Here is a 24,822-nt window from a genome sequence, read left to right as displayed (position 1 = left end):
TAAACTTAGGTGGTCATTGTTTCACAACATGCATAAGTCAAACCATTATGCTATCCACTTGAAACTTATTCGCTGATGTGTGTCAATGACATCACAGTAAAACTGGAAGAAAAAAAGACATCCCCCCAAAATTGGATATTTTCTGACAGCAGGTTTTCTGGACTCTAAAATAATGTTGTGCCTGTGATTCTTCTCGACATGTCTCACTTACTTGATAAGTGGTGCATGTTTACTACGCTAAATCCCCAAACATACTTTCTGTCATTTGCTCTTTGAGTACCATCTTATGTTTGTGTGTGTGTCTGTGTTTTTTTAAACTATCTCGTGCGACTCCAAATGAAAACAGCTACAAATAACGTGGTGAAGGAGAATATTGTCGGCACAGATGTGTTTCTGTTAGATCATCGATCATTTATTGATGTTGGTCATTGCATGAACTTGCACACGTGCATTTGTGTCCCACAGAGGCTCTAACAAAGTTGTTTTAAGCACACTGGTTGGCTTAAAACAAAAGAGATTTATTATTTCACAGTTCTGGGGGGTAGAAGTCCAAAATACAGGTGTCAGCAGGGTTGGTTCTTTCTGAAGTTCTGCTCCATGCTTCCCTCTTAGTTTTTGCAAAAACCTTGGCACCGCCTGGCTTGGAGATTATCACTCTAGTTTCTTTCTGCCTGTCGTCACGGGGCAATTTCCTCTGTGTCCATCTCCATGTCTCTTCTCTTCTTATAAGTCATATTGGATTAGGATTCATCCTATTTCCGCTCAAGATCAATTTAAATTGATTACGTAGGCAAAAGTCCTATTTCCAAGTAAGATCACATTATTCACAGGTATCCAGGGTGAGGACTTCTTTTTGGAAGGCCCAATTCAACTCCGTAGCAATATGTAAAACTACATTTTCGTTACTACATTTAAGTTTATAGATGGCTTTAACCTATATTTTCTCATTTGATTTCAAGTAGGCCACTTGGTTCACAAATACATCTTCCTTCTCATGATGACATGAAGGGGATTATTATGACTCATAATTGTTTCATATTTAATCCTGGAACCATGAATACTTACTGTCAGTATAGGAGATCCCACTGCTTACTTAATTAAACCAAGACAGCATGAGCCAGTTTACATAGTCTGAACATTTACACCAAGATGTTCATCACCCGATACTCCAGTCTAATCTTCCAACCTTCTCTCAGTGTCTGAAATCTCTCAGTGTAGACATCGGACAGTTGCATCTTACTATTTTCAGTTTCCTTACTCTGAACCATCCCAAAGTCTCACAGGCTTTAGGCTGAATTTCATGTCCTGTTATGAACGTGGCTCCCTTGTGAATACAGGAGCGCGGTGTGTGTCATAAGCACATGAAAAGAGGGCATGTGGTGGAAAGCACACCGGCTTTGGACAGAACCCGATTTAACCCCTGTTCTGCTACTATGGACTGTCTAACGTTCAACATGCTATTTAACCTCATCTGTAAAGTGATGCTAATTGTTTGGAGGATTACATGACAATCGCTAAATGACAAGTGCTAATAGCTTCAGTAGCACTTATTATAGGCCAAGCAGTATTCTAGGTGCTTTACATGTATTGACTTATGTAATTTCTGCACAACATAACTATGAGGTAGGTGCTGCTATTATCTCCATTTTATTTTATTAAATATTTTATTTATTTACTTGAGAGAGAGAGAGAGAGCATGAGCAGGTGGGGAGGGCGGAAGAGGAGAGGGAAGCAGGCTCCCCAATGAGCAGGGAGCCCGAAGCCCGAGGGGCCTCGATCCCAGGACCCAGAGACCATGACCTGAGCAGAAATCAAGAATCAGTGGTTCAACCAACTGAACCCCCCCGGAAGCCCCTATTATCTCCATTTTAATGAAGGGAAACCAAGACACAAGCAATCTGGTTCCAAAGTCCACACGTTTAATATAACACCACACTGGCTCTCCAGTGAGTCAGTCATTTATTGCACAGCCTGAGCCAGTGGCCTGTGTGCCCTGTGGCATTTGCGTAGAAATGCACTCGGACCCCCCTTTATATCTGTGGATTAAAGGGAAGTTCTGTTTTTTACTGGAAAACTAGAACTAATAAGTCTTGAAGATTCTGAGTTCAGGAAAAAAAAATTCACTTTAAGAAAACATATCCAGCATCAAACTGTTCTCTGCTTGGGTCAGTACTGTTTTCTCTCTAATTCGTTTAACTTTGAAGACACCCACCTTGTCTCATGTTGTACGTGGGTGGCCACCAGGAGCCTGCCTGATAGTCGTTAATTTGCTATGTACTAACGGCTACAGATGCGTGCATGTGTGTGCACATGCGTGTGCACGTGGGCAGGGGGGTGAACATGGGATCTGCACAGGCAACGTTTAAATCCTTCTTGAGTTTGAAGCGGTTCAGCAACACTTCAGTAGCCTGGTAAGCTTAGAAACAAAATAGATCATGAAATAGCCTCTTGACCTCCACAAGGACAAGGCCTGTTGAACTCTAGAAAGCAAAACACTCCTCTGATGAACTTATCTGGTAACTTCAACCTTCCCCAGGGAGCAAAGTGTAAATGAGAGGGAGGGAGGCCTAACCAGATGTGACAGTGTGGGACCCACGGGTGCAGCAGGAGAACCGAGGCCTGCCTGAGTGGACGCGAAGAGTTAATTTCTGGCTCATGGCACTAGATAGTGGTGGTCCGCTATCTGGGGAGGGCCCAGGGCACCCGGCAGGAGGCTAAATCAAAAGTGTCTGGCACGTAAGAGCTGTGGGAAGCCCCAGTCTCCCTGCTGATAACTTATCTCTCTCCTTCCATTGAAGCTGGGCCGTGGCGTTTAAAATATAGTCAGGGTGTATTTTATGTTTGTGGTACTGAGGAGGTATTTATACAAATTTCAAGCTTTTAGAAATTTAAATCATGTCATATTTCAAACTTCACCAAATACACAGAAAACACAATGGCACCCCCTTCAATGTGAAACCCCCTGGTTAATAGATGTTTATTTATTTTTTCTTGTTTGCTTCCATTTTTTTCTTCTCCTCTTTCCCTTAAAAGAAACCTTACTCATAAGGTTGATAAATTTCGAACAACTAAAAGAAGAAACATCCATCTTGTGTCATCCATACCTCTGCTCACTCCGTCCAGCTCCCCAGGTTCTTGGGAAGCAAGTCCTAGACGTCCTTCATCCACCATTTCATCCGCACTTCTTTTTAACATTAATATCTAAAACAAAAAGGATTATTTAGATATGTCCTCCATATGATTGTCTCACCTGAATAATAGTAATTCCTTATTCTATTCATTTGCTATTCAAATTTTCCTGTTTTCCCCCTCATAATTTTGAATAGTTGGTTTGAATCAGAACCAAAACCATGTTTATACCCTGCAATTAATGGATTGATCTCTTAAGTCTCTTATAGTCTGCAGATTCCTTACTTCTCTATTTTCTTCCTTGCAATTTATATGTGGAAGAAACTTATACCCCAGATTTTGCCGATTTCAGTCCACTAGTTCCACTTAACAGTTTTCTTTGCTCCTTGTTTTTCCATAAATTGGGAATTGGATATAGAAGTTTAAACAGATATAAGTCCTCTTTTTGAGCAAGGATGTTTCACAGATATCTTGTGTATGTCTATCAGGGGCATAACATGTTGGATTGTTTTTCTTTTATGATTATGGCTCAGATTATCAATTTCCCTTTAAAGAAATAAAGTATTATTGATACACTTGAAAGTGCCACCTCATCCCTCATCCCTTCCCCAGAGGCAACTATTGTCTGAACTTTCTGTGTTTCATTATCATAAGAATTTTATACCTTAATTGTATAGAGGCATATTTTTATAAACTAGACTTAAAATGTGTTTGTATGTTTTAAAGTTTTACACAATTAGTATCACACTACGTGAAAGTACTTGCAGTTTCCTTTGGGAATTGATCTGTGTCCACACATGAGAATCTAATTTATTTTGTTTTTAACCACCATTTAATATTGCATCATAGTAAATTCCAGTTTATTTATCAATTTGTGTATTTATGGACAGGTATGTCATTTTCACCTTTCCCTGTTATAAACACCAGCACAATAAATATTCTTATACGTATACTGCATCACTAGTATCAATACTTAAGTTTCTTCAGGGAAGGAGCCTAAAAGGGAAATTTCTTTCTTTTTTTTTTTCTTTTTTTTTTTTTAAAAGGGAAATTTCTAGTTTGTATTGGATTATCATGTGCCAGCTCACGAGAGCCTATTGTTAAATTTTCAAGAATTTTGTGAGCTGGTTTTTAGACACAGACATTATTAAAAATTAAATTATATAAACTTACAATTAAGCCATACATCAAAACCAAAAGCAATAAATCCCCAAAGTTCATCACTTACTAGTTATTTTGCTATAATTTACTATGTTTTTGTATGTACTACAATTATCTATGCTCTTGAGGTTATTTATACCTATTTTATCTGCATGAAGGAAATGCCATATAATAGTGTGATACTGGTTATCTCTTCCCAACTCTGCTCCGAGTGGCACCACATTGGTAGCTTGAAGTCAGCCATGGTGGGAGTATTCACACCACAGAAACTGGACACTGCTACAAATCAGGGCTTAATTTATTGTTTTGTTGATGGTCTACTTAAGAAAGTAAGTGCAAAAAGTTAACAATGCAAATTAACCTTAAAAGTGTATTGTGCCTACAGTCCTTACATGGTGCATAGCCCAAAGATTGACGAGACTTTTCTTCTGATGCTTAAAAAATTATCCAATAACACATCCAATGGCACATTAAATGGTCACATTAAAACTCTTTGAGACAGATCATTCAGTGAAGGATAGAGCAATTTAGAAGCCTCACACCATACTCAAAAATAAAATCCTCATAAATCAAAGCATTTTTCTTTTGAATGAAAACATAAGAGAACCTCTTCATGGCAAACAAGAAAAGGCACCACTCAGATCCATTTTCAAGGAGGGTCTCATTGGCTAGCTCCAAGCACGTGGATATCTGTCAGCCTCCAGCTATTTGCGTGGTCTGGAACTACATCAGCTTTTAGCCCAAATTCAAGCTGTTCTTGGGGAAGATGCTGGCCAATGACTGAGCACGGTGGTAATTCAAGCTTCAAGCCATTTCCACCAATGAGGAATTGCTTGGATGGGTGGTGCTGGTAGGGACTGTGGAATCTACACTGCGGTTTGACAGCTCCTTGCCTGATCCTGCTTTCTCTCTTTTTTTCTTTTTTTATGTGTTGTCCCCTAATAAAACTTTCACATGCTTGATTTCATCTTAGGATCTGCTTCTTTTTTTAGGGAAGCCACCTGCAGCACTCTTTATGACTTTGAGTTAGAAAAGGATTTTTTTCCTTTACTAGCTGAAAAGTTCTACAATGTGTGTCCAACATGTCTTTGTTTGGAATTATGGCCTATATTGTGTTATGGCTTATATACAATTCCAGTGAGTTTGGAATTCTTACACTAAATTCAGACCAGGTGCTAAAAGGGTTTATTTGCTTGGTGGAATTACACTAAGATTTGTTGAGAACCTACAAGTGGCCAGGCATTGTTATAAAACAGTAGAAGGTTCAAATACAAGCAAGATTATGCTTGCTCTGAAAGATCATACAAATGAGAACAAGGCAGGAGACACTTTGTAGGGGTGTTTGGGTCAATTGATCATATTCTATCTTTTTTTTAAAAATTTATTTATTAATGAGAGACACAGAGAGAGGCAGAGACACAGGCAGAGGGAGAGAAGCAGGCTTCCTACGGGGAACCCCATGTGGGACTCGATCTGAGGACTCCAGGATCACGCCCTGAGCCAAAGGCAGACGCTCAACCACTGAGCCACCCAGGCATCCTCATATTCTATCTTAATATATTCTGGTCAAATCAACTTTGAGAAACTTGATTTTTCAGTTTCAGGGGGTAGCATCACCACATCTAGAAAATTCCCCTCTAGATTTACTTACAGGAGGAAATAATCTTTTTTTTGTGTGTGTGAGATAGGGTCTTTCTCACCTTATTTCCAAATGTCACTAGGATGTAACTATTGCGTGAGTGGGGAAATTTCTTACAGTACTTAGCTAGTTAGCTAGCACTACCGAATGTATATCCTCCATGTCCCTATCTGATGGGGCCAGCTTATAAATGTTGCAACTATAAATAGAAAGACTGTACAAACATGCAAGGAGTGCTCTTCTCCCACCACATATGGTCCTGTTCTGAGATCCCTTTCTTGATCTCTGATAGTTGGCCCTTTCCTCCCTACAGTGGCAAGAAGATGAGTGCCATATGCTTAGAAATAGGAGTAGGAATGCGGCGTTACTTGGCAATAAAATAATATACAATTTTTAAAAAGTTATTTAGGCTGATATTGAGTGAAAAAATGTGTAGGAATGAAAAGGAAACAGTTGTGTTCTAAGACTTTGAAATAAGCTGGCCAACAATCCCTTATGACAGAGAGAAATATGTGTCTGATGAGGCCAGTGGCACTAGACTAAACTCAGCGATAGTGATGATTTAGAATCTGGCATTGAGAAGTTTTGAGTTCTGTGTGTAAATTGCAACACCCCCACATCCACTGGATCTGAAATGGAAAAGATACTCTAACTCATCTCACTCAACCTTCAAAGAAAAGCTAATCAGGAGAGGGGTTGCAGGAGAGGAGCGAGGGCTGGTTTTATGTGTAACCTGTCAGGGCAGTAGTCTCTGAATTTAGTCTTTGCAAACAGAAAAGATTGCTTATTGTTTTCCTTGTAGACCTATCACACAGCTGGCAATGTCCCAACAACTCAATTTATTCTCTAGGGTCTTAGAACCAGAAAAACACAAAGGAGAGATTTTTCTCATGGTCACTCAGAGGAAATGGAATGAAAGTCTTATGCAGCTGTCTTTAAAAAGGAAAAGCCTTGAAGACCAAGAAAACTTCTACGCAATTTCTGTGTTTGGGCTATTTTTAAATTTAAAGCAGAGAAGCCTGAGAAAAGGCAATCATAAAAATATTTCAGTCTAGTTTAAGTTTAGTTGCATTTTGTTGAAACACTCATGGCGAGATACGTGAGGAAGAAAGAGAAAAACAGGCAAAGGCGTGGGTTACTAGTAGTCTTCTGTAGTGCTTATGGGAATTGAAATGATCCACTCTCACATACCCAGGCTTGAGGTCTAAGAATTCAGGCCCCGAAACCCCTGACGAACCAAGGGGCAGCCTTTTGTACACTTCTTTCTCTCTGTCTCCACTTCCCAGACCGGGGAGCCTCCCTCGGTCATGAGCCAGTTCGTGATCCCCCACCTAGCAAAACTAGTATTTTTCATTTATTTAAAGCACATTTTTTCCCACATCTTTATCTGAAAATTGAATACATCACATCGTGATGGCCCATTATTATGTAATTGGCAGTATTTCTTCCTTTCTTGGTGGTAAAAAGAATAATGGTCTGTTTTAAAATACAGTAAGTGAAATATAATAATGACAATAATTATAATATCAGTTCCATTTTTTGAGGACCTTCTTTGTATTAGTCCCAGCGCTAAGTGATCTACAATTAGTATTTTATCTAGTATAACCCTCACAAAGATGTAGGAGGATCAGCTTCATCTTATGTATTAGAAATTAGACCAGGAGATCTTACCTTGAAAGAAGGAAGGCCTTCCAGAATGCGGGTCTATCTGAATCCAAACTGTGCTCTTTCCACTCGGCTGCATTGCCTCTCAGATGACAACAGCTGCCTCTTCTTACCCAGCTCTCTGGATAACAATGGGGTAATGATAATAGCAGCAAACACTTATATGGCACTTATATACTCTGTGTGTGTGTGTGTGCACCCTCATTTAATACAATGCAGACATAAAGTAGGTACCATTCACCATTATTATCCTTGTTTCATGGAATAGGAAACTGAAGCACAGAGGCATTGCCCCAGGGCACACAGCTAGCCCGTGGTGGAGTCAGTGTGGACCCGGGTAGTGTGTCTGCAGACCTTGCTCCCACATTGGGATTAACACTCAACCATCAGGAGCTCTCCTCTCAATGAGAGCTCACAGCCAAGTCCACAAGACTTGACCATAGTTCATTCATCTGTTTTTCAGGAAGAACAGTAATTTGTACTCTAGTTGATCATCTTTTTTCCTTCAGGTCCTATATGCCTCCATGTAGAGCAGGCTTTTGTAGGTTGCAAAAGAAATGTATATACAATGCTGTTCCTTCAGGGGATTTTATTGAATTATCAGGGCTTCACCACATAAAAACAGCAAAGTAAATTGTAGGGCAAGAGAGAATGGAATAAACACATTTTGTACTTGTCATGAGCTAAATATTTTGCTTGTGTGACACGTATAATTCTCCTAACAATCTATTATTCTTCTTCTGTTATAGACGAATATGCTGACTAAAGGTGAGACGTGAAATAATGTCAACAAAGTGACAGAGCAGGTCTGTCTGTAGCCAAAGTCAATACACAGTCAGTGGCCAAAAGGTAAGTGGTTCACAAAGAGGACGAGTTGGAGCAGAAGGGAACATGAGTTGGAACAGAATATGGGCCCCAGTGGTGGCACTTGCATTGGTCTAGGAGGCGGAGATGGCGTTCTAGAAAGCTGTAGGAAGTCCATGAGAAAAGCATGAGAGGAGGAGAAACCTGCCATGTTGAGGACAGTGATCCCAAAAGCAGTGAAGATAACTTGCGGGAGAGGGAGGTAAGCTTAGCTAACATTTCACTTCATAGCGCTCAGCTTTAAAAGACCATATGGAAAGTCTGACCCTGATAAGCAGCCAATGTGAAACCATTGTAAGTCCCCAAGAAGTGTCTAAAGGACAATATCATAATTAATGAAATGAAATTATTTAGTAAGAGAGAGTGTCCATTAAGCTACAACTGAGATTAAATGGACATTCTACAGTTAAAATTAAAAATCTGGCAAACAATAAAGAAAATTCGGCCAAGCTTTTACCACAAATCTGCTGCTTGAAAAAAAAAAATAGGCCAAGATCTTCAAAATAATGCCCAGGCAATTGAAAAAGCCAGCGTGTGATTTATAATATGCCACTGAATTTGAAGAGCATTGGAAGGAGGTTTGCTTAAACCTCATGAAGACAATGATTTAGAGCATGGAATGGAGCCACTAGTGTGGGCAGAGCGAGAAAGGTTATTGCAAAAACAGCCTGTCTTCTCTTGCGTAGAAAAAAACCAGAAGCAGGGAGGATCTGTAGTCAATCAGCGTGTCTAAATGACTATATCATCCTAAAAAATGCAGGTCAACACTGGGCTTTTCAAAGTTGAGGTGGATTGCACCTCCCACCACCTCCTTCCCCCACCCCCCACCCCCAAGACCCTGCACCACCATCTTTTGTAATCGCTACAGGATACAACGGGCAATGAGCTGGAACTGAGATTTGGAACAGAGCTCCGTCAAATCAATACACCAGCTGGAGCAGAAAGTCCAAGAAACATAAATTTCTTGGAAAATGACCCTGTATTTTGGCAATTATTACTGTGAATGAGAATACTTTCAAAATCTCAACCCAGAACAACGTAGCAGTATTTTTTCCTCCAAACTCCTTTATAGTATGTTTTACTCATGTGTTTACTCCTCAGTCACATTTGCAGGAAAGTTGTTATAACGTTCATTCCTGAATGACGTTGAAGGATTCTATGCTTAAAACAATACCAGACATTATTGTCTACTGTCTATTGAAATTGTCTCTTAAACTTTTTTTTTTTTCACTATGAAGATTTTTATTTTCTTTTTTTGGTCTTTTTTTAAAAATCTTTTTAAGATTTTATTTATTTATTCATGAGAGACATACAGAGAGGCAGAGACACAGGCAGAGGGAGAAGCAGACTCTCTGTGTGGAGCCTGATTCAGGACTCGATCCCAGGACCCGGGATCATACCCTGAGCCGAAAGGCAGACGCTCCACCACTGAGCCACCCAGGTGTCCCTGAAGATTTTTCTTTCAAAGAAAGCATACTGAGGAATACTTTTAAAATGAAAAACACAACAAACTTAGAATACACTAATGTTTACAGTGTAAACATCTCCATCTTCAAGGATGAAATTGGTATAGCGAGTCAGGCAGCCTTAGAACCTCCTGTAATGGGAACCCCACAGACTGGAAGAGGGAGGTGAACGAGAAGTAAAACACTCTTGGCATTTTGCTGACTTATTCCTCTAAAAAAGTAGTGTACAGTAGGGAACCTGAATAATTCCACCTTATTCTATAGTAAATAGTACAAGCCCTAGGGTCTTTCTCCTGTGGAAATTAGTGTTCTTCAGTGAAACTCTAGAAATGATTTGATTGTGACCTACCTGGAGGTTAGGCCATCACAGTAAAAGACCCATTTCACATCTTTTCACAGTAGGGTTTTCATTTTTTGCCTCCATGTATTCTCGTATTCTTTCAGTTGAGCTCTGAAAAGCAAATGGCGTACGCAAGTGGAAATAACTTGAGAACAGAAACTCCTCTTGGGGTTAACACCTGAGTTCTCATCACAGCTCAGCTATTTAATAGTCTGGTCGTGCACAATCCTAACCTCTGAGATGCAGGCTATCTTTACTGGGTATCTACTATTGTGCTAGGCCTTGGGTTCCACACTGGGCTTACAAAAATGAACACTGTATTCACAGACTCTGTCCTCCTGAAGCACATAGCCCTGGAGAGAAATGGACATTAAACAAACACACACAATGCATTAATAATTAGTTGCTTATAGTTTTGTTAAATAGAAAATGACAAGACCAAAATGGCATCACTGGGGTCAAGGCCCCCGGTCAATGTACCAAGACTTAACTACCCAACCTGACTGCCGTTGAGCTAGGGAAACTGAAGGATGCTATAAAAATTGCTTTTTGCTCCTTTTCCTGTTTCTAATCATGCTAGCACCTGCACCCCCACCCTGCCCATGCCTTGTAATGCCAATCCAGTACGTCCTCCTTGTAAGGGACAAGGAGTTAGTGATCTCCTTAGAATAGATAACGTCTAAGGAGGGACCAGGTGACCAGAACCCAACGGAGCTATCGTAGGCCAGAACACCTTTGGGCCATCGCCTTTGTTCTAACCAGGCCCTGGCTGCCTGAGAGGACACACGCATCCTCAATGAAAACCCCAGACCCTGATCATAGCTGGGGTCCTTTCTGAGTCTCCCGCACACTGCACCTGCACTCCCTCTATACCTTCAAAACACTGTCCTTTCACCCCCTGCTGGGTTCGAGTTTGATTTCTAACCTGTGTTTAGTCAGAAGTCCTCTTGGTGGTCCTGTGGGATCCCCTCAGGGCCCCTGGACCTGGCCTGCCCCTATCACAGCTCCAACCCCCCCACCCCAGAAATGCAACCTTTAATCAGTCAACATGGGAACTGCCTGGTCAGCACTAGGAAATTTACTGAGAGACCCCTTCCGCTCCCCCTAGGATGGTAAACTTGCCTAAAATAATGGATTCTTTGCTAATTGTTTCCTATTTTCCACTCCTTTTTCACCTTTAAAAAACTTTCCTTTTGGGGGCGCCTGGGTGGCCCAGTGCTTGAGCATCTCCTTTGGCTCAGGTCATGATCCCGGGGGCCCTGGGATCAAGTCCTGAGTCCCAGGTCCTGCATCAGGCTTCCCGCAGGGAACCTGCTTCTCCCTCGGTGTCTCTCATGAATACATAAATAAAATCATAAAACACACACACATACACACACACATGCAACTTTCTGTTTCCTTAGCATCTCATCTCATCTCCCCTCTACTTGCTAGATGGGGTGCTTCCTAACACATGGATAGATGAGTATAGCCAATTAGATCTTTAAAATGTACTCGGTTGTGTTTTTGTTATTTAACCGACTTCATAAGTGTTAAGAAGGAACAGTGGGGTTAGGTTGGCACCTCATGATGGAGGTTTCCAATCTTTCTTTTGTGGATCCTAATTAATAAATTTTCACTGGTGCATAGAAAGCCCAATAAGTGGTTGCTGAGTCTATAAACATCCTTTTGGCTACTGGAGAAACTGGGGAAAAAGTAAGATCAAAGTTCTCTGATTCCTATTTAAGTTCTCTTGCCTACCAAACACTGACAGCAACCTGCTTAGGAGGCTGGCAGAGGGAAAAGGGAGAATGTCATGTAATATATGCTTTATCTTGAGGACAGCAAGAGAAAATCGTAAGGATTCAAATTATTTATTTATTTATTTTTGTATATATTTTTATTGGAGTTCGATTTGCCAACATATAGAATAACCCCCAGTGCTCATACCGTCAGTGCCCATCGTCCAGTCCCCCGGTCCCCCCACCCACCTCCCTTTCCACTACCCCTTGTTCGTTTCCCAGAGTTAGGGGTCTCTCATGTTTTGTCACTCTCTCTAAATTTTCCCACTCATTTTCTCTCCTTTCCCCTAAAATCCCTTTCTTTCTTATATTTCTTATATTCCACGTATGAGTGAAACCATACAATTACTGTCCTTCTCTGATTGACTAACTTCACTCAGCGTGATACCCTCCAGTTTCATCCACATTGAAGCTAATGATGGGTATTTGTCATTTCTGATGGCTGAGGAATATTCTACTGTATACATAGACCACAGCTTCTTGATCCATTCATCTGTCCGTGGACACCGAGGCTGCTTCCACAGTGTGGCTATTGTGGACTTTGCTGCTATAAACATCGGGGTGCAAGTGTCCTGCCATTTCACTGCATATTTGTATCTTTGGGGTAAATCCCAGCAGTGCAATTGCTGGGTCATAGGGCAGATCTATTTTTAACTCTTTGAGGAACCTCTACACAGTTCTCCAGAGTGGCTGCACCAGTTCACATTCCCACCAACAGTGCAAGAGGGTTCCCCTTTCTCCACATCCTCTCCAACATTTGTTGTTTCCTGTCTTGTTAATGTTCCCAATTCTCACTGGTGTGAGGTGGGATCTCATTGTGGTTTTGATGTGTATTTCCCTGACGACAAGGGATGTGGAGCATTTTCTCATGTGCTTGTTGGCCATGTCTATGTCTTCCTCTGTGAAATGTCTGTTCATGTCTTCTGCCCATTTCATGATTGGATTGCTTGTTTCTTTGCTGTTGAGTTTAATAAGTTCTTTATAGATCTTGGATCCTAGCCCTTGATCTGATAGGTTGTTTGCAAATATCTTCTCCCATTCTGTAGGTTGTCTTTTAGAAGTTTTGTTGACTGTTTCTTTTGCTGTGCAGAAGCTTTTTATCTTGATTAAGTCCCAATAGTTCATTTTTGCTTCTGTTTCCCTTGCCTTCATAGATGTGTCTTGCAAGAAGTTGCTGTGGCCAAGTTCAAAAAGGGTGTTGCCTGTGTTCTCTTCTAGGATTTTGATGGCTTCTTGTCTCACATTTAGATCTTTCATCCATTTTGATTTTATCTTTGTGTATGGTGTAAGAGAATGGTCCAGTTTCATTCTTCTGCACATGGCTGTCCAATTTTCCCAGCACCATTTATTGAAGAGACTGAAGGACTCAAATTTAGTTATGTTTCTTAGTAGACACACTAAACCTTTATTTATTTATTTATTTATTTATTTATTTATTTATTCATTCATTCTTTTTCTTTCTTTCTTTCTTTCTTTCTTTCTTTCTTTCTCTTTTCTTTCTTTCTTTCTTTCTTTCTTTCTTTCTTTCTTTCTTTCTTTCTTTCTTTCTTTCTTTCTTCCTCTTTCTTTCCCCTCTTCCTACAGCTCTGGTTTCTTACTCAAAACTTAAATCCTATGGCAAGAGTTGTTGTTGTTGTTTTGTTTTGTTTTGTTTTGTTTTTTTAAAATTTTATTTATTTATGATAGTCACATAGAGAGAGAGAGAGAGAGGCAGAGACACAGGCAGAGGGAGAAGCAGGCTCCATGCACCGGGAGCCCGATGTGGGATTCGATCCCGGGTCTCCAGGATCGCGCCCTGGGCCAAAGGCAGGCGCCAAACCGCTGGGCCACCCAGGGATCCCTGTTGTTTTGTTTTTTAAAGAAAGAGGCTTAGAACATGAAGCAACAGTTCAAGCACCCAGGGTAAGAGATTTAACAGAAATGAATCTAATTCAATTTTGTTCAATTCACCACATGTTGAGGTGGGAAAAAGTAAAAAAAAAAAAAAAAAGGAACCTGGCCTTATAACTGAGTGGAGGCTTGTTCTAACTTGTTCACCGTACTAAATGACTCTTCTGCTCCAAGCCAAACTAAAAGTGGAATATTACAGACCCCAGAGGCAGCTTCACAATGGCTCACCTGCTGAATTCAATCCATGAGGGAAAATACTGCTTTGTAGACAAATGCTCTGTTTGGCACGCCATTGCTTGAGCTATGTGGGATATCTAGTGTTTTTGTGGCCATCTTTAAGATCAAGAAACCAAAACAAAATAAAGGAGGAAGTTACCTCCTCAGGGAAATGTTGTTAGTCATGAGTAAAGTCAGAAATACCGTTGTCTGATTCACTCTGCCTAAATCAGCTTCAGAGGACAGTGGTGATGAAGAGAATTGGCAAAATGGACAGAGAGGGGGAAGGGAAGAAAAAAAAAGGCCCATGTAAAAGAGAGGAGGAAAAAAATTGAGAGAGTCCTTAAAAGGAATGATTCTTCCATATTTAGAGTGGCTGGTGATACTTGTGTAGAAATGTCAATGAAAATGCAATCTCTGGAAAGTTTTTCTCTGTTTTTGTTTGTTTGTTTGTTTGTTTGTTTTTTAATGCAAATTCAAATTCTGATCAATCAAAGGTTCAGAAGCTCCAAAATTGGAAGGGATGACTTAATAGGATAGAAAGAACCAATATTAAAAAATTACACAGTGTAAAAAATTGGGTCAAAACAAAGAAACTAAAATGTAAAACTGATTCAGAATCTGACATTGAGATTGTGGATGTAATGACACAGCCCCTGCCTGCCCTGCCTTTGTTCGGAGCCCATGATGCTGAGCCCTGCAGGCTCCACTTACTCCCTGCCCAACACCCAAAGTGGCTCGTGGAACTGGACTTGGGAGTATATTTTTAACTCCTTCCTTACTACCTGAAATTAGTATAGGTTCACATACTGGAGGAGGTGCCACATTGTGATAGCTAAGAGTATGGGCTTGGTGGTTAAAAGAACTTTTATTTAAGTTCGGGATCTGCATTCTGACCTAGTAATTTGCCGACTGATCTTCAGAAATCAGTTACTTTCTGAAGTAAAGAAATTTAGAAATTCTTTCTAAATTACTTAACCTATCTAACTTTCAGTTCTCTCATCTAGAAAATGGAAATAATGACAGTACCTAAAGTAATGAGTCGCTGGGAAGATTAAACGGAGTGACACATAACATGGTTAACGGTAGACTTTGGAGGCAGTGTGCCTGAGTTTGAATTCTAACTGTGCTAATTGTCCATTGACTGCAGGTAACCTATTTACTGTCTTCAGGTCTGTTTCCTCATCTGCAATATAGGAGTGACATATAGTATCTACCTTATAGGTGGTAAATATTTTAAGTCTTACGGGAAGCACTTAGAATAGTGCCTGGAATATAGAAAGCATCCAATAGATGATCACTATTATTATTATATAATTGATAAATAAATATTAGCTACTATTATGTGTCTTCATTTTTTAAAAATATTTTATTCATTTATTCATGAGAGACACAGAGAGAGGGAGAGGGAGAGGCAGAGACATAGGCAGAAGGCAGGCCCCATGCAAGGAGCCCTACATGGGACTCAATCCCGAGACTAGGATCAGGCCCTGGGACGAAGGCAGGCACCAAACTGCTGAGCCACCCAGGGATCCCCTGTGTCTTCATTTTTAATGTTATTATTACCACAGCATACATTTCCTCTATAAGGTAATGGGAACTAGTGGGAACAGTGACCCAGAGCCTCCTTTCTAATGACAACTTCAGGTGGCTAATTATAATAACTCTCTTATTTCTGATTTAATTTTAGAACTCTTCTGGTTACTTTTCAGTCAGCTGGAACTCAGTTGCCCTCATCCCATTTCTATATGCTAATATCAGGATCCTCCAACTATGGTTTGATCCCCACACTGATGAAGACAGATTTCCATGAGATGACGACTCTGAAACCCCTCTGTGACAAGAATCTTTTCTTCCTTGGAAAGCCATCTGCCTTAATCCCTTCAGGCTACTATAAAAAAATAGCTGGGTGGCTCATAAACAATAGAAATGTATGTCTCAGAGTTCTGGAGGCTGGGCAATGCAGGATTAAGACACTGGCAGATTCAGAATATGGAGAGAGTCCATTTCCTTGAAGGTTGTCTTTTTGCTGTAACCTCGCATGAAGATGGTAGGGGTGAGGGATCTCTGAGATCTCTTTTATAAAAGCACTAATCTCATTCATGAAGGGTCCACCATCATGATCTAATCACCCCAAAGCCCCACCCCCAATACCATCTAAGGGGTTAGAATTTCTTTTTTTTTTTTTTGTTAGAATTTCAGCATATGAATTTTGGGGGACAAAAAACATTCAGCCATTATACCAATCATTTCCACCTGTTGTATTTTTTTAATATCCACACTGGTGGAGATCAAAATCAAGTTTCACAGGTCTTGATTTAGAATTCTGGAACACTTGATTTAGAATTTAGGACCAGGCTTCGGAGGCATGGCGCTGGCAGGGATGACTTCCTCCATCTCACCCACCTCACCTTCTGACAGCCACTACTAACATCTGGCTAATTTACAGTGACCTAAGGAAAAGTGTGTGTGTGTGTGTGTGTGTGCGCACACACGCATGGGAGCATCTTAAAAGATCCAGTATATGAATTTCCAATTTTAAAATACGAAGCGCCATTTTGACTGGCAGGAAAGATTATCCAGGAGAATATCTAGCTCACTTTTATACAAAATTAACATAAAATGCACAGGTCTTATTATTAATGCAGTAATTTTTATTATTTTCATTTCTTTTTTTCTCTAAAATTTTCTTGTGGATGATTTCCTGTTTTAATATTCTATTTTGGGGGGAGTTCCATAAGTAATGCATATATACACTGCTTCCATGTATATAATGGAAAGGCACTGAAATCTAATGACCTTATTTGACCATCCAGTCATATTTTTATTTAAACCCTATTTTAAGTCATTAACTTTACTGTAACTTTCAACTTTTTTAATGCTTATATACCTAAAAAGAGAAGTCTCCAAAAGAAGCTTTCTTGATAAACCAGGCAACTATTAGTTCAAATGATAATAGACAATTGGGTGAGACCTTTGTGACAGTGAAATAACCTAACATAGAATTTTTAAGGATGTCCATGCAATGTCTTAGGTTACAGGTTTAAGTTTGGTATAGGAGTTCTTCTGTTATTTTGTTCTTCCCTTAAAATTACACGATATTTTTATTGCTCATTTACTTTTTGTTATTCAGCAAATTTAATTCAATTCAATCAATGCTGAGTTAGCACCTATCACTCTCAAAGATGTGCCAAAAAGAGATCCAATAGGAACATTTGAGTAAAACATATTTTCAATTTTGAAGTAGCTCACATACATGAAGTGATCAATTATCCCACTTTGTTTTTTTTTTTAGTTTTTATTTTAGTACGTTTTTGACTTACAGAAAAATTACAAAGATGATAGAAAGAGTTCCCATGTATTTTATAGCTAGTATTTCCATCCCTGTTACTAACATTTTAAATTAGTATAGTATATTTGTCACAACTAATGAACCAATATTGATACATTATTATTAACTAAAATCTTAACTTTACTCAAGCTTCTTTATTCTTTACTATCACCTCTTTTATTCTAGGACCCAAGTATTCATATCTTCTTAGGCTCCTCTTGTCTGCAACAGTTTCTCAGAGTTTCTTTGTTTTTGATGACCTCAAGAGTTATGAAGAGTACTGGTCAGATATTTTGTAGGATGTCTAATTGGGATCCACCTGATGATTCTCATGATTAGAGTGGAATTAAGAGTTTTTTTGAGGAAGACCACAGAGATGAAATGCCATTCCCATATTGAATGAAGAATACATACTATCATCATGGCTTACTACTATTGATATTGACCTTGATCACCTGGCTGAGGTAGTGTTTGTTAGGCTCCTCCATTATAGTTACTTTTCCCCCTTGCTTTTCTGTACAAAGCACAGAACAAAATCACTATGGAATAAAATCACTATGCACAAGCCACACTTCCCGACTAGGGAGTTAAACTAAACAAATTATTTGGAATTGAGTACACAGATTATTTCAAATTCTTTTTTTAAGATTTTATTTTTAGTCATCTCTATACCCAGCATGGGGCTCAAACTTAGCAACCCCAAGATCAACAGTTGCACACTCCACTGACTAAGCCAGCCAGGAGCCCCTGAAATTCTATCGCATGGGAAATTTACCTATTCTTCCTCATTTATTTATTTATTCAATCATTTATTATATTGATTTGACTCATGGATATTTATTTTATTTTATTCTTCAGGTTGTAACTCAGTACTACTTTATACTGTTGCTTAAATTGTTCCAGCTCTGGCCACTGGGAACTCTTTCAGTTGGTTTTGGAATCCCTTTGACATATCTCCATTCTTGTGGGTTTTTTTTTAAGGCATTTTCTTTCTGATACTAATATCCTCTGGGATTATCTTGTATATTTTCTTTTTCTTAAAGAAGTTTGCAATCTTTTTAAAAGCAGATTTTATTTATGTATGTATGTATTTATTTATTTATTGAGAGAGACAGAGAAAGAGAGAGAGAGAGTGGGAGAAAACATGCATGAGTGGGGGAAGGGGCAGAGGGAAAGGGAACAAAAATCATAGGCAGACTCTAAGCTAATCATGGAACCTGACTGGGGCTCAATCCCATGGCCCTGAGACCATGAAATCAAGAGTTGAAATCAGAGTTGGCCACTTAACTGACCAAGCCACCCAGTCGCCACCATCTTGTATATTTTCTGATCCATTCCTAGTATCAGCCATTTCTCCGAGGAGTCCTTGTCCTTTTTTTGAAAAACAGTATTAGAAACTAAGATGTGGGCACTAAGTGTACTTGTTACTACTAGAGAGTTGTTGCTTCTTGACCTTCTTAGCTGGTAGAACAAGGAAATATATGTGTGCATATGAATCTGGGTATATAGGCATGAACTAGAAATATATCTATGTGTAACCATCTGTATCTATATTAAGGCTGAAGTTGAGTTTGTATTGTTATCTCCAACTCTATTCCATTACTACATAGCTCATTCTAGCCTCCATCTCTGGCTTATTTGCAAGCTCCCACTTCAACTGTGAGGAACATGGGCCCCACTCACTTACTGAATTGTTAGCCTGTATACCTGTGGGAAACAACTTTATCAACTAGAGTACAGTTAATACTTCCTCTTGGCTTTAATCCTGCATACTCTACTCATTCTCAGTTACTTGGGTCAGGACATTTCCCCCAGCCCTTTCAGTGAGGTGGTTTCATAACCATTATTTTGCAGTTAGTTTCTTTTAGTCACATTCTGTGTTCCATCAAGGTTCTCCTGAACTCTTATGTTCTTAATTTAAATACATTAAGGTTCACTTTTTGTGCTGTAAAAGAGTTGTGGTTTTAGGTTTAAGGTTCACTCTTTGTGTATGGGTTTTAATAAATTCATAGAGTCATGTCTTCACCATTAGAATATCATATGTAATATTTCACCATTCTGAAAAAAAATCCTGTGTGTTTCACCTACTAAAGCCCCTCCCATGAGCCCCTAACAATTACTGACCTATTTTTTGTCTCTATAGTTGTGCCTTTTCCAGAATGGCATGTAAATAGAATCAAATAGTATAGAATCTTTTCACCTGGCTTCTTTCACTTAGCAATAGGCATTTAAGATTTAAGCATATTGCTTGATGACTTGATAGAATTTGTTATCACTACATGGTTATCCACTTGTTCATTTACTTTATGGGCTTATTCGTGATATTATACCTTTTGTAAGGACACAGACTCATCTTTCTGGTTCTTCATTTTATCCCCAGTGCCTAGCATAGTGCCTAGTAGATCAAAAAAGATCAATAGCTATTTGCTGAATGAATTAGCCCAATTAAATCCCTTTAGGTATTGTTGTGTAAGAGCTCTTTGCTCTGTTCCACTGCATGAATACTAATATTATAATTGTTAATGTCTGGGTTATAACAAGAGAACTTGCTATCCAATTTTATTTGCTTATTACTGAAAATTTCTTAGAATTTCTATAAATTTCATTTTAACATAGGATTTCAGCTATAACCTTATTTGTGACAAATGCAAAACTGCAATAGCTAATTGGTTTATTTTCTTTTAGTATAATGAATATAGTTTGAATATATAAAAATAGCATTTAAAAAAGTCTAAGCAGGACAACCCCAGTGGCTCAGTGGTTTTGCGCTGCCTTTAGCCTGGGGCATGATCCTGGAGACGGGGGATAGAGTCCCACATCAGGCTCCCTGCATGGATCCTGCTTCTTCCTCTGCCTGTGTCTCTGCCTCTCTCTCTCTCTCTCTCTGTCTCTCATGAATAAATAAAAATTAAAAATAAAATTTAAAAGTCTAAGCAATAACGTTTGGCATTCATTTTTACAAACTGATTGAAGTCTCTATCTGTATTTACTTATATTTTAAGACAAAAGAGAACATTGTTTTTTTTTAAATTATATAAGCCCTTTGTAGAAATAGAAAGCACATACAGAATAATGCATTAATCAAAGGAGTACAGCTCAATGGATTTTCCACAGTGAACATATTCAGGTAACCATCACCCAGATCAAGAAATAGGATGTTGCCAGAACCCCTAAAGTTCCTGTCATGTCCCCTTTTAGTCACTACTTCCTATTGAAGTTACTCACCCTTCTGACTAAGTTTGCCTGTTTTTCTGCTTTATATAACTGGAATCATGAATTACATATGATTTTTGTGTTTGGCTCTTTTGTTTAACATTGTGCTTATGAAATTTATCCATATAGTTGTTTGTAGATTGAGATTTTTTTTCATTGCCAGATAATCTTCCTTGTATGAGTACACCACTACTTATTCATTCAATCATTAGTAGGAATTTAGGTATTTTTTGGTTTGGGGTTATTATGAATAGTGCTGCTGTAAATGTTTCAGTATATGGTTCTGATAAACATAACATAAAATGTATTGAATATATACCTAGGAGTAGAATGGTTGGGTCATAGAGTATGTGTAATGTTGTAATATAATCTATCCTTAAAATGAGGTCAGTATTTTACTGATTATTCTAGGAAGCTAGAGTTGAGTGTTTCTAAATTCAAAGTATTTAATAAAAACATATTATATTGTATTTTGTTTAAGAATATGAATATACCTGTAGTGGGTAAAACCACTCCCTACCCCCACCTCCTTCCCAAAGATTCTACATTCTAATCCCTAGGATCTGTTTAATATTGTTACCTTACAAAGCAGAAGGGATTAAAGGTATAATTAAATTAAATTAAAGATCTTGAGAAGGGTAGATTAGCCTGGATTATCCGGGTGGGGCTAATATAACCACAAGGGTCCTTGCAAGAGGAAGTAGGAAGTTCTGAGTCAGGAAGGAGAGATGTTGACAGGAAAGAAGAGGTCACAGAGACAAAGAGATGTAAAGATGCTGCATTGCTGGCTTTGGGGGCAGAGGAAAAGGACCATGAGGCAAGGAATGAAGGGGACTTCTAGAAGCTGGAAAATAAAGGGGACATATTCTCCACAGAGGAGTCATGGGCAAGGAAATGGATTCTCCCTTTGAGACTCCAGAAAGAACACAAATTTGTCAACAATGATTTTAGCCCTGTATGACCCATTTCAGACTTCTGACTTGTAGAATTGTAAGATAATAAATTTGTGTTACTTTAAGCTACTGTGTTTCCGATTTGTTACAGCAGCAGTAGGAAACTAATATAATACTGAATATGGTCCTTTATTTATTTTTTTAAAAAACATTTTATAGTGAAAGGGAATAAAGGGGAAAGGAGAAAAAATGAGTGGGAAATATCAGGGAGGGAGACAGAACATGAGAGACTCCTAACTCTGGGAAATGAACTAGGGGTGGTGGAAGGGGAGGTGGACGGGGGGTGGGGGTGACTGGGTGACAGGCACTGAAGGGGGTACTTGATGGGATGAGCATTGGGTGTTATTCTATATGCTGGCAAATTGAACACCAATAAAAATACATTTATTAAAAATAAATAAATAAATAAATAAATAAATAAATAAATAAAAACATTTTAAACTTTTTTTGCATTCTCTTAAGAAATATGAAATTTGTATTATATTTCTAACACCAAGAAAAATGATTTAAAATTCTTTTTTTTACCACCAGTGTATTTTATTATTTTTTATTTTTTGTTAAGTTTTTACTTTTAATTTCAGTATATAGTGTTATATTAGTTTCAAGTGTTCAATTCTATACACTACTCAGTACTCATTGTGATAATTTTTAAATTTTTATTTTTTTAAATTTTTTTTAATTTTTAAAAATTTTTTTAAATTTTAGATTTATTTTTTTATTTAGGGAGTGGAGGATGGGTAGAGAGGGAGAGAGAATCTTTAAGCAGGTTCTGACCTGAGTGTGGAGCCTGATGACAAAAGGCTCAGTTCCATGATCCTGAGATCATAACTTGAGCCAAAACCAAGAAAGTAAGACACTCAACTGACTGTGGCACTGAGGCGCCCCTTGGTAAGTATACTCTTAACCCCATCACCCGTGCCCCACCCACCTGCCCTCTAGTAACCATCCATTTGTTCTCTATAGTTAAGAGTTTGTTTCTTGGTTTCTCTTTCTCTCTCTCTCTTTTTTCCCCCTTCGCTCATTTGTTTTGTTTCTTAAATTCTACATATGAGTGAAATTATAAGGTATTTGTCTTTCTCTGACTTACTTTGCTTAGCATTATACTTTTTAGCTACATCTGTTTTGTTATAAGTGGCAAGGATTTCATTCTTTTTATGGCTAAATAATATTCTATTGTCTCTATATATGTATGTGTGTGTACACATATATGCACATACATATATGTGTACACACACATATATACACACACACATATATATATACACACACATATATATATCACATTTTCTTTATCCATTCATCTACGGATGGACATTTGGGCTGCATCCATAATTTGGCTATTGTAAATAATGCTGCAATAAACATAAGGGTGCGTGTAACCCTTTGAATTAGTGTTTTTGTATTTGAGGGGTGAATACCCAGTAGTGTGATTACTAGATCATAGGGTAGTTCTATTTTTAACTTTTTGAGGAACCTCCATATTATTTTCCACAGTGGCTGCACCAGTTTGCATTCCCCTGAATGTGGTCTTTTAAAAATGAGCTACGTTAAGTTCTATTTACATTTTTAAAAAAATGAAATCTCTTATTTTATTTTAGTACATAGTTTCATTTTAACACTAATGAGGATTCATCTTTTGTACATTAAATTCTACTGCATAAGAATTGATAAACACAGGTTAAGTGCTGAAACAAGCTACTTTTCAAAATATTGCATTTATTTCAGTGATACCATATTTATTGTTTAGTTTGTCTTTTTTCCACAGTTTTATCTTCCCATTTGTTCCTTTTTCTTTCTTTTTTCTGGCCCCTTGAAATTTTTAAGCTTCCTATAGTTCACTCGATTTTGCAAGACCATCCTCTTTTTCTTAGGACGGGTAAAAGTTTGCCCTTCTCAAAGTCAGATATAGAAGAGTAGCCTTTGTGCTGGAATTCAGGAAGCCAGTAATTCATGAGTCTACTCACATTTCTAAAATATGGTCTAGTAAATCCATTTGTGGACATAGAACACATACAGAATTTCAGATTTAAAAATCACTATTTCATTAACCTCCTTGATCTCTATTTTAATCAATCTTATTTTTGATCCAAATTTGGACAAAATTCATATGATCAGCACCCTGATGTTTATAGCAGCATTATCAACAATAGTCAAACTATAGAGAGCCCAAATGTCCATCGACTGATGAATGGATAAAGATGTAGCATATATATACAATGGGATATCACTCAGCCATCAAAAATAATGAAATCTTGCCATTTGCAACATCATGGATGAAGCTAGAGTGTATTATGCTGAGTGAAGCAAGTCAGAGAAAGACAAAAACCATATGATCTCACTCGTTTGTGGAATTTAAGGAAACAGACATATAGGAAGTGGGAGAGGAGAGGAGAGTGGGGAACAAGCCATAAGTGACTCTTTTTTTCTTTTTAAAAAATATTTATTTATTTATTTATTTTGCCATAAGAAACTTAATGATAGAGAACAAACTGAGGTTTGATGGAGGGAGGGAGTGGGGGATGGGCTAGATGAGTGATGGATAATAAGGAGGGCACTTGTTATGATGAGCACTGGGTGTTGTATGTAAGTGATAAATCATTGGATTCTTTTTTTTTTTTTTTAAAGATTTTATTTATTTATTCATGAGAGACACACAGAGAGGCAGAGACACAGGCAGAGGGAGAAGCAGGCTCCCTGTGGGGGCCTGGTGGGGAACTTGATCCCAGGACTCTGGGATCCTGACCTGAGCCTAAGAATCACTGTGCCCTGAATCCTGACCTGTGCCCCGAATCACTGGATTCTACTCTAGGAACCAATACTGCACTGTATTTTAACTACCTAAAAGCTAAATTTAAAAAAAGATTCATATGATCAACTAAGTAGATAAAGGAAAAGTATAAGAATAAGTAAGACCTACTAATGTTCTCTGGACTCCTCAACTGTTCCATCTGAGTTTCGGGACCTTTCTTTTTCACTAGAACAAAGCCCCTCTTTAACCCAGCAAAGAAACATTTAATAGTTAGATTCAGAACAGAAATAAAGAAAAGCCCGAGAATTAACTGAAAGTCCAGGAAAATTTTGATTGCTAGAATGTATTTCCTTAAATTAGAATACGGCCACAACCCCAGGCTAAATCCCAAACCTCAAAGCAGCAGCATTGCAGGGATTATCTGA

The 24,822-nt window shown here is 38.5% G+C and overlaps 1 protein-coding gene across 6 annotated transcripts in view; it reads right to left on the bottom strand.

Annotated features, from left to right (window-relative positions):
* Positions 1-24,822, bottom strand: part of LOC140635953 (uncharacterized) — an 83,795-nt gene that overhangs the window by 28,638 nt on the left and 30,335 nt on the right. Inside the window, exons 4-7 of one of the 6 annotated variants that reach the window (XR_012033303.1) lie at positions 10,274-10,375; positions 7,601-7,715; positions 3,105-3,201; positions 397-2,416 (exon numbers count right to left, since the gene is read on the bottom strand). Coding sequence is in view for 1 of the 6 variants with exons in the window: in XM_072831300.1 (XP_072687401.1) it covers positions 3,195-3,201; positions 7,601-7,715 (122 nt within the window). In the remaining 5 variants the exon portion in view is untranslated. Of the gene's footprint in view, positions 1-396; positions 2,417-2,946; positions 3,202-7,600; positions 7,716-10,273; positions 10,376-24,822 lie in introns of those variants that run through there. The other 5 variants (XR_012033309.1, XR_012033307.1, XR_012033304.1 and 2 more) reach the window with 5 other exon arrangements.

This window comes from Canis lupus, chromosome 6 (genome assembly GCF_048164855.1).
Source record: "Canis lupus baileyi chromosome 6, mCanLup2.hap1, whole genome shotgun sequence".
In the NCBI taxonomy this organism is placed as follows: Eukaryota; Metazoa; Chordata; class Mammalia; order Carnivora; family Canidae; genus Canis; species Canis lupus.
This window is presented reverse-complemented; position numbering and strand designations above follow the sequence as displayed.